At 36.1% G+C, this 11,424-nt stretch overlaps 1 protein-coding gene across 1 annotated transcript; it reads left to right on the forward strand.

Annotated features, from left to right (window-relative positions):
- The first annotated feature begins 4,027 nt into the window (after nucleotides 1–4,027).
- Nucleotides 4,028–8,006, forward strand: LOC111895403 (nuclear pore complex protein NUP98B). The gene is made up of 7 exons (XM_023891481.3): nucleotides 4,028–4,220; nucleotides 4,860–5,054; nucleotides 5,309–5,512; nucleotides 5,737–6,638; nucleotides 6,872–6,982; nucleotides 7,118–7,250; nucleotides 7,334–8,006. Exons 1-7 carry the CDS (start codon nucleotides 4,064–4,066, stop codon nucleotides 7,852–7,854), a joined length of 2,223 nt encoding a protein of 740 aa, XP_023747249.1. The 5' UTR covers nucleotides 4,028–4,063; the 3' UTR covers nucleotides 7,855–8,006.
- The last annotated feature ends 3,418 nt before the right edge of the window (nucleotides 8,007–11,424 follow it).

The following is an 11,424-nucleotide window of genomic DNA, read 5'->3' on the forward strand; positions in this document are numbered from 1 at the left end:
GATGAGGTGGGTGACACACAGCTAGCCAAGGGGCAAGTCCACTACAGCACTCTCACAGGCCCTGAAATCATCTGTGAAACCACAGTAAAGGTCGTACAAATACGGGATCGACTAAGAGCTTCAAGAGATAGACAAAAGAGCTACGCTGATAAGAGACGAAAACCCTTGGAGTTACAAGTTGGTGACCGTGTTCTATTGAAGGTCTCACCATGGAAAGGCATGATACGATTCGGAAAGCTGAATCTGAGATAAATAGTACCATTCGAGATCCTCCTTAGGATCGGTCCCGTAGCATACAAACTTTGTTTACCCCAAGACCTTAGCAACATTCATCCTGTCTTCCACGTATCGAACTTTACAAAGTATTTATCCGACGAAACCCTTGTGATACCTCTTGATGAGATTGAGATCAACGAGAACCTTAACTTCGTGGAAGAGTCAGTCGAAATCATGGATTGGGAAATCAAACAAACAAAACAAAGTCGCATACCGATAGTGAAGGTCCGCTGGAATGCGAAGCAGGGAACTGAATTCACTTGGGAGCGCGAAGATCAAATGAGACAGAAGTATCCCCGTCTCTTTCCGAGTCCATGATTTGTATTCTATATTTTTATCCTATGTTTGAATTTCGTGACGAAATTCCCTCTAACGGGGGATGATGTGACAACCCGAACCTTTTTCCGTTATCGCTAGCTAATTTTCATTAATAAAATTTAAATTATATATATATATATATATATATATATATATATATATATATATATATATATATGAGTCGGAACCAAGATCGTGCAAAAAATCTGAGCCTCCGTTGAAAATCAATAGTTTCCGGCATAAGTGAGGTTCATGGATGTAAACTAGTACACCTGTTTATGGCCGTACAGTTGTTCACAGCCAGTGACGGGTGGCCCCACCACCGACCATGGAGCCCCCCCTACAAATATGAGCCCCTACCCTTCATTTGAACCTTCTTGGCCGGAAACACCCTCACTCTCTCTAACCCCTCGACCGTAAACACCTAAAACACATTTTTTTTCTTCAAAAAATCATCAAGAAACACGTCTAGAGGTTGTGTTGGAGCATCTAAAACACGTTTTTTTTATCAAATCCAACATACTTGTTCTTGAGTTTATGGCCATATACACTTCAAACCTTCAAAGGTCGTAAACCTTCAAGAGGCTGTTCACGGCTGTAAACCCCCCTTCACGGCCGTAAATCCTCCTTAGGTGGTGAACTTGGCTGAAAACCCGCTTCCCCGATTCAATCGAGTCCCGGTAACATTCCTAAACCAAAAACAATTGTTTTTCTAACACTATAATTAATGGTTTCACTAATAAAATACATATATGTATTTAATTGATATTAGCATCCTGTTAATCCCGCGTAAGACAGCTCAAGGGTCATTTCCAGTTCCGTTGTCCGACATTTCACGCAACCAACTGTGAGTTCATACTCCTATGCTTTTACTATTTTTAACATTTTCAGGGGGGATACAAGCCAAACACAAATGATTTTTGTGAACTTATACAAAAGAATTTCAATAGGTTTAAAACTTAGGCAATTGATACAACCAAAAGACTTCCATGTTTTATGAAATATTTAGATATTTTATCCCTTTTGTAACATGTCGAGCATAAGGGACATTTTCAACATACAATCACAATTGTATACCTTTCACATCAATACACGAACCAAGTACACAATATACATGCAAACTATAATAGGTATAGTTTGGGATTTAAATATATAACTTTACAAATTCAGAGTTTATACCTTAACAAACATATAAACTATGACGGGTTTAGTTTATGATATACATTACTACTTTCGGATTTCAAGAGCACAACATTAGATAATTATTTAAGTATAATTATTGTTACATTACAAGTATACAAACGGATGCAAATACAAGAGAACAATTCAGAACCACACGTAAACTAGTTAATACAGGATTGTGAGACATCTCTTCAATTGTACCCTTCAGGGTACGTAATAAATCATATCATTTAGTATAACCAGAGTCTCCTGGAAGGTGAGCGTGAGATTTGTGAATAGATCTATTCGGGACTGACAATCCCACACCTGAACTGCTAGCTACAGTTAGGCAGGCATGTCTGGGTGACAAATGTCATATATCCGACACTTGAAGAACATCGTAAAGGTCACTAGGTCATATCAAGCATGGTTATACGACTCACAATAGTATAAACTAACCTTTGTTTACGAGATTTCATTCTTCATTAGTTTTATTTTAATTAATAGAACTACTATACATTACACTGGAGGATTTACAGGGATACAATACTCGGTTTTATTTTAAATAATAAAACTAATATACATACTGATGGTAGCCAAGGTTTTTAAACAGAACATATAGCCAGGGTTTTCAAATAGAAGACATACTATACATACAAGTAGTAGTCAAGGTTTTAAAATAGAATACAGTAACGAGCATACATGTTAGAAAATATTGGATTATCTTGGGAAACATGCATACATTTTTACAGAATTCAATGACTGGTTTCCACTACAAAAACCTTCTTATGAACTCACTAACTTTATGCTGATACTCTTTCAAAAACCGCTTGTATTCTCAGGAAATCAGTAGATAGGTACCTCGACAGACTTTTGAGAAGATGGAGCGTATAGAGTCTCGTCTTTCTTTTTGCTACTTTTGATGTATAAAAACATGAAGCAAACAGATGTAAATACTTTTTATATATTCAATGTAATGGTTGTGTTTACTCTGATTACTATGGTGCAATTGCTGTGATACTACATATGACGTCCTTCACCCCTGAACGTTTCCGCCATTTCGGTTTGGGGGTGTGACAAAGCTTAAAACCAAATCATAGTAAAACCTGAAATCAATGTTCAAAAGGAAACATAAATTAAACTTGAAATCAAAGATAAAAGCCAAATCTGAAATCAACTCGTAAAATTCAAACCAAAATCACTTCAACAAATCTTTGAACATTTTTTGTCTAATCACCTATAGGAATAATATATTCACATGATTTAAGATGTCGAAGGCACTAGTGAGGTTTATTAGGGCTACCTAAATAAAGAATTGTCCGTCTCACCAACAAGGTTTCCATCACAGTGTCGTCAAGTCAAGATACTCTACAACACAATAATGAGGTGTGTTTCGTGATACAAGTAGTCGCGTGAGGTTGTAGCCGCTAACAATGAGTCGTATCAGACATGTTTTTGTGAGGTTGCAGATGGGGGATGAGCATTTTGTATTGTTGTCAGAGGTATCACCAGTCTCATCTAGTGTCCTTATGAGAAGTAGGATATCAAGATGATGTGCTGAAATGATGTGTTATAACGTGGTTGTGGTTGTGCACTTGTATATGTTTTGGCTAGTTGTACCTTGATGAATTTTTATTAGTTTTATATTAATATAATACATATAAATAATAAAATTAAAAAAACAAAAAATAACAAATAAGAATAAAACAGAAACAAATCCAAAGTATAACAACCTATGGAACAAAAAAATAAGCACATAGCCCTATAATGATGTGTACCCCTCCATATGAATGTGATAGTGTTTATATATTCACTACTAGTTTATAACCCGTGAGAACCATGGTTACAAAATTAATTAAATTTTTATAGTGAAAACTCAAAATTATTAATTAATTATTTTAAATAAGTTATTAATTAAGAAATATTTTTTTAGTTATATAAAATTATAATCGTTAATTTAAATAAATTATCTTATAATTTGTATTAATTTAATTTAATTTTAATGTTATTACTTCAATTAATTAAAATAAGAAATTTAAAATTGAAAATTAATATGTTGATAAGTGCCATATTAAGAAGCCTAATAACATCACATATCAAAAGAGATTTAAATTATTTTTTTTATTAGAATAGAAATATTTATTTAAGCGACACACAACCCAAAAAATATTAACGACTAAACTAGCGACTGCAAACGACAACCGATCATTCGGTCATTGACGCGTTGAATCATTAAAATATGAAAACCGGTAAAGAAGCGTAGCTTTAACCTTAAGCTACGGATGACATACCCAAGTCCCAGCTTGATATGGAAGCTACTCGGTCACTGACGCCAAAATATCATGTATATAAACACTCATGCTATTTATCAACATCATTTGAAAAATCCCGAACATCAAAAAGGTATTTGATTCAATTGCGATTCGATTCGGAACACGATTCAAATATGTTTACATCACCTGCTTGTAAGTTGTTTCTTCCCCGCTTGCTGTTCTGATCATACTCCGTCGCTCAAAAGCTTCAAGAATATGTGAACTGTTTAAAAACAAAACACAATTTTACTAATTATTAATGAACTGATATTGTAATCACAATGGCAAGATGCATTTGCTATAACGTACCTAGATTGCCATAATCGATGACAAATGTTTAGGGTTTTGATTCATCGCATCACGTATTTGATAAAGTTTGACTAGAACCGAGCTTTTCTTCTTCCACTGTTTTATCGTATAATTTATTATTTTAATTTTGATTTCACGATCTTTCAAACCGATTGTTTTCCCTTTTCGTTTATAATTTTATCTCAAAGGATGTCAGCCGCTGAAAATCTGGAATTTGTTTGCTCCATCATTAGCAATGAATAGACTGTGCTGACATACCATGTTCTGTTCTCTTATGTATTCTATGGTCGTATTTGCAGTAATTTGTTTAAAATGAACTGATTTTGAACCATATAAACTTCGATTTCCAATTTATTCACTTTTTTAACTAAATTAAAACAAACTATGGTTTGCATTGTGCTTCATTATGAGAAAGAAAGGAAGTTTGGTAGTCTTTTCTCTTTTTCTAACATTATCCCTTCCTTTTTTTGCATGTTGCAACAGATTCGCATTCCAGCAGTGGTACTTTTGGGTTTCCATTAGTTTTTGGAGAAGGCAATCAGAAGGTAGATGCAACAGGAATGTCAAATTATGGGGGAACCTCAACCTGGACATATGCTCAAACCTCATCCCCTTCATCTTCCACAACAATATTTGGAGCTTCATCACCATACGGTTTTGGAAGTTCATCTTCCAGTGGTTAGCATCCTTTAATTTACTACTCTTAGCATTTGAGATTTCCTAAAATTCTAGTTTATACTTGCACAAAAGCGCTCTTAATTCAGTTTGGCAGAATATGGGTTTTCAAAACCCAATGTCGTAGGTTCAAATCCTACAGAGCGTGTTGTTTTGAATGTCATAACCTTTTTTATTTGCAGGATTAAATTGTAGACATCAAGAATTTATTATTTAATGGTTGTTGCTTTTTTTCTGTAATCCTAACTGTTTTTCAGGAGCTAATGCCACAAGATCAACTTTTGATCTTCAAAAGTCACCTTTTGGTGGCCAAGATAGAGGGAGCAGAATTGCAAATTACAAAACAACCCTTGAGACTGAGTATAATCCAGAGAAACTTGTATCAATTTCTGCCATGCCTGTTTACAAAGCTAAAAGCCATGAAGAACTAAGGTGGGAAGATTACAAGTTCACCGAAAAAGGTATGATTGATTTCTTAAGTTACATACAAACAGGAGGGCATTTACGTCTTTTCCACAGACGGGATATAAGGAGCAAGTCTTCGTGACAACTTATTTCACCTATTTTTGGGCGGGACAAAAAGTTGCAAATTTTTGTCCTACAGACATCAGAAGTCCGGTGCATGTCAAACACAGTACAACCTAACTAACCCAAGGACAACTTTTTTTTTTTTTTTTTTTTTCAGGTGGATTTGGTCCAAGTTCTACAGCAATAAAGTCAACATCATCCACTCTATCTCCTTTTACCTCATCATCATTTACTAATTTTTCTACAAATTCATGGGGCACCACTTCAGTTTCTTCAACACCAATTACACCGAACCCATTTTCAAAAAGAAGCAATTCGGTAGCCACAGAGACGCCCACATGGAGCTGGAAGTTTCCGGGACCCACATCCACTCCACAGCCTCTTCACTTTTTATCTTCTACAAACAATTCTTTGAGCAGTTTTACTTCTTCTCCTTTAAACTCATTCAACCCATTTCTTTCCAAAACAAACCTCACATCTCCAGCCTCCTTTACATCCACATTTGCACCTTTGAATCAAAATCCTTTCACTTCACTACCCACTCAAATGTCTTCCTCCAGTTTTTCAAGTCCTACATTTGCACCATTTATCAAACCATCTTCTTCAAGTGGTTTCTTTCCAACTCCAATAGTGACTTCACCTGCTAACTCTATGAGCTCTGGTTTGTGTTCAACTTTTAATCAACCAACAACATTGTTTCCATCATCTTCAAGCACCTCAGTATCATGGTCACATGAACCTTTGAATCAAAATCTCTTGAAAAACCCTTTCACCTCACAACCCACTCAGACCTGTTCTACATCTGCAGCTTTCACTCATGGTGTAGTTACCATGGTGACTACACCTGCTACCTCTGTTTCAGTTTCACCTTTCAATCAACCAACAACATTCTTTAAGCCTTGTGCTCCTTCAACTCAGAACTATAATGGGGAAAATACAACAGGAATTATTAGCCAAATTACTAGCAAAAACCAAAATCCATTTGGAACACTTCCTCCAATATCTCACTTGTCTTTTGAATGTTCTCAATCGATTCAGTATGGGATATCCAGCATACCTGTAAGTATATAAGTATATATTGCTTCCTACTTTCATTTTTTTTCTATTACATCATTGTAATTTAAAAAATCTAACCAATTATAGCATTGTCTAGTAATGAAATTGCTTTGTATATGGTTGACATTTGCTATAGTTTAGGTAGAATTTTTAAAGTACAATATGGTAAAAGGGTGAAATACAAATAGTACTGAAATTGCCAAGTTTAATATTTGAACATTTTTGCATTGTCACAGGTCAAAGACAAATCTGCCATGGTCAAATATCCCTTGTTGACTCCAAGGCATTTGTACAGAAGAAACAAGCTACCAGTTCAGAAGTATGACCCAAAACTAAATAGTTTAAAGGTGAGGATTTTGCAATATTGGAATTTGTGTTTGAGAAACAAGCCTTCTTAGTTCTTAAACTAAAATAAGGGAAGAGAAGAAGGGGAACTAAATCACATCAAATATTGCACATTGTATTTGTAACTATTTATGCAGATGCCATTTTTTAGTGACACCAAGGAGATACCAGTTGCTGCATTCTTCCCAAGGGAAAATCCAAGGGAGTTGGTTATCAAAGGGAACATGCATAAACAAAAGTTGTCAGATAACACGTATGAAAATGAGAAAGGTACTTTCTTTTTAACAATCATTATCTTATTGCTCACATATTTCATCTTTCAGTTGCTAACAATTTCTTTATGTATATTTCAGATGATATCAAGGTTTATGATTCTTCAAATGATCAAACCAAAGAGAAAAAAAAGTTCCCATCAGTCCTTGATGTCCCATTAAAACTTCAACTCCCTGACTACTACACAAAACCTGAAATTTCAGAGTTGGAATCAAAAGAAAGGGCTGAGCCAGGGTTTTGCAGCCATGTTAATGACTTTGTAATTGGGCGCCATGGCTATGGGAGTATTAAGTTCTTAGGGGAGACTGATGTGAGAAGACTCGATCTTGAAAGTTTTGTCCAATTTAATAACCGAGAGGTTATTGTGTATATGGATGACACCAAGAAACCTCCCATTGGCCAAGGGCTCAATAAACCAGCTGAGATAACACTTCTTAACATCAAATGTATTGATAAAAGAAGTGGAGTGGAGTACAAGGATGGTTTGAAGATTGATAAATACATAGAGATGTTGAAGAAGAAGGTGGTGGCACAAGGTGGTGAGTTTATTTCATATGATCCGGTTGAAGGTGAATGGAAATTTAGAGTCCAACACTTCTGAAAACTATTCTCTTGATGATTTATTGATGTTGATACTAGTAGTAATGATTGGAGTTTGTATTTTGCTTATGTAATTAGAAGAATTTTTATGGTTCTTTCCTTCTTATTTGTATTTTGCAATAATGTAAATGTTAAGTGCAAAGAACATTTATGTATTTTGATTGATTTGTTTATCATAGCACCATGTATGAGAGTGGGAAAGGTATTGTGGTTAACAATGATGTTACTATTGTTTTTACTAGAAGTCGACTACAATAGACATATTGAAATGTTTTAAATGTTAGGCTTAGGTTCATGATATAGAAACGTAGTTTCATCGATTTGTTTATCATAGCATTGTACTCCCATTTCTTCCGATTACATAATTGTAAGAAAATATACCCGTTTATAGCAATTTCATCCAAATACAAAGCAATTTCCATTATTATGCTTGGGTATAATTTCAAAGTATAAAATCATATTAGAAAAGAGCTGAAAGTATAATGCCATAGATGGACAAAAATTTCAAAGTACAATGATGTAATAAGAATTCAAATTAAAGTATAATGTTGTAATAACAATAAATGAAATTATTAGTTAATTTTTGGTTCTACTCCATACATGATGAGGTGTAGGAGGGAACAATACTTGGGCAATAAGGAAACCTAAGAAGTTGTTTAGGGTTCAAGCAAACTGATTGCTCAGGGAACAAGCAAGTCTTTTATATGGCAAGTAATATTCTAGTTAGAAACAAACTAGGATGCTATAACCAACCCTATATGTAGACATCAAACCTGTGGGTTTTGATAATCAGAGAGAGCAAGTGATGATAGATTGTAATCTAGTTTTGATTTATTACTGAATTACAAGAAGAGTTTATTCCTTTCGATCTAATGTTCTTATTTTTTCTGTTTTATTAGTTGTTACTCTTTCGATTGGTATCAGAGCGCTAGAGAGCACTAGGCAACAAAAGAGAGAGTTGCTAACCATGACAAGACCGTCGGATCCAGGCTCATTCGGAACAAAGGAGAATATGTCCTCCTTTCGTGTGTCGATGTTCACCACAAAAAAACTCCACTATCTGAGCAACTCATATGAAGGTCATCCTTAATATTCACCAAGTATAGGACGTCGTCGATCTAGGAACAACAAATGCCAAGAGAAGTAATGTAGCAATAGTAGTTTTATTCCAAGAAATCACTGAACACTTAATCTTCTAAGTTGGCATGATGAGTGCAGTGAGGAGATCTGGAAAGCCATTAGGATTTGCCACCTTGCACCAGAGCGAGTATGGAAAGCTTGTTTACAAACCCTAATAAACAAGTTTGATAACTTGGAAATAAATGAATCAAGTAAGATTAACGAGTTTGCAAGTTAGCTATCGACTATCTGTCACATCTCATAATTTAGTTCTAAAACTATAGACAATCAATTCACTCTAAACCTCTTTGAAACCTGACCAATTGGGCTTTAATGCCTATTTTGGGAAGTAAAAAGTGTCTTGAGATACGAGATGGTATCTTGCTTCCAATTATGGACAATCTTAAACGAAACATGCATCACAAACTGTAACCCTAGTTAATACGTCTAAAAAACAGACATTTCGTATTAAGCATTTGTGAGGGAAGAAAAAACTTTAGTCTCATAGTATATGTTCAACTGAGTCCAGGAATATAAAGAACGTTGAAAACGGAGTTAGTATGGAAAAGATACGACCGTTATAAGAAACCAAACTAGTATAACACTAATTTCCTTTAAATTGCATAAACAATTTCGAAACATTAAGGCATTTGCACACCTCAAATGGTAATTCCGAGAATGTTTTTGGACTCAGGTTATGGTCTATTATTTATTTCCATACTCGAAATATTTTTATCAAAAATATTTGTAAAATTTGAAAAATCAAACCTTTTGGGTCAATTAGACGCGAATCTTTAAATGCGATTTCCTGGAGTTCTACAACTTTAAAAATTAACCCGTTCCGATTTTTGGAATCAGTGAACTGGGCCGATCATTCTCTACTTTCGAAAAAATATTAGACGTTGGGACCTTGGTACACAAATCTAGAAAGGTTTTGGGGCATTTTGAGAAAGATGACGTCATGCAAGTACAAGCCACCTTGCATGAATGAGAAATCGGCCCCTGACTTCTTTTTTTCCCCTTGATCATGTCCAAACCACTTTCCATCACCTTCCTCCCATGCTCCATCACTTCCATGTACAAAGCATAGACCATTTTTGTGTGTTTGACTAGCATTCAAAGCATGGTGCATGGATGGTCTTGCAAACCTCCATGAGGCTACAAAAAGGAGCCTTGGACTCCAAACATAAACACACAAAAATCAAGCTTAGGCTCTCAATCTTTCCCTCTCCATTTCTCCCTTTCTCTCAGTCTAAAACCCTCCCCACAAAAGGTGTCATCGACTGCCGATAACCATGGAGAACCATTGCCTTTTACCCATGTTGTGACAACCCGATATTTCAACTCTTTGTAATGACCTAAAAGGGTCAAGTATTGTAACCACTTTTGAGTAATAAAATTTACTTTCATAATAAAATGTACAAATAGTTCTATTTAAATTTCCTTCTATGTTTAAATGTCTTTAAACCATGATCGTACGTAAAAAGAACGCCCAAATCCGACTTCATATATCGAAGTTATGATTTTTCCAAGTTCAGCTTAGCTTTAGACAGCTAAAAACTCGAATCGGAGATCGAGTGACTTTTGGCCGGAATGACCTAAACGAGAATCGAAGGTCTCAACAATGGTATTTCAGCGGTAAAAAGTCTGGCAAAAACCGACATCAGATAAAGAAGTTATGAATTTTCAAAGAAATTCCTTAAACACGATGAGTTATAATATAAATAATAAAAAAATAATTTCGGAATTTGCCGACGGAGTCTAAACGAAAGTTGTAGAGCGTAGTCTTACCTACGCGTGGATATAAAGACCATCGAAAACGGAGTTCGTATGATGAAGATATGAATTTTTGAAGTTTATTAAATAAATTATATATTTATTTAATTCAAAATTCGGACCTTATCCGAAGAGGAGTCAGCGTCCTCATCCGAGGTACGCGCTGCGTACCCCTGTACGCCCTGCGTACCCGAGAGACTTGGCCTCTGATCGTCCACGTCGCCCTATCCGAGGCTTCCGACCTGTCCGACCCGCCCGTCCGACCGACCCGTCCGACCCGCTGTCCCATCCGACCCGCCTCCCCATCCGATCCGTCCCATCCGAAGCCGAGGCAGTCGAGGCTGCGGTCATGCATGACGTACGCGTACGCGCTGCGTATGAGCGTACGCCCCGCGTACCGAGGCGGTTCAGCCTTCCTATAAATAGGATGCGAGGGCTTCCGAGAAAAATGCTCATTTCTCTCCTTTCTCTCACAATGTTGCCTCGTTTTCCGTGCCCGTTCAAACCCGAAGCTCTGGTCTTTTTGCTCAAGTCCCGAGGGTCGATTTTACTCCCGAGATTCCCGAGAATCCCGAGAAAAATCCGTTTCCCGAGACGAAACTCTGCCCGGTTTTCCATCCCGAGAAAAATCCATTCCGAGTCAATAGTATGGTTATAAAACTCACATGGGGTATTA

The sequence above is a fragment of the Lactuca sativa genome, chromosome 9 (assembly GCF_002870075.4).
Source record: "Lactuca sativa cultivar Salinas chromosome 9, Lsat_Salinas_v11, whole genome shotgun sequence".
Taxonomy (NCBI): domain Eukaryota; kingdom Viridiplantae; phylum Streptophyta; class Magnoliopsida; order Asterales; family Asteraceae; genus Lactuca; species Lactuca sativa.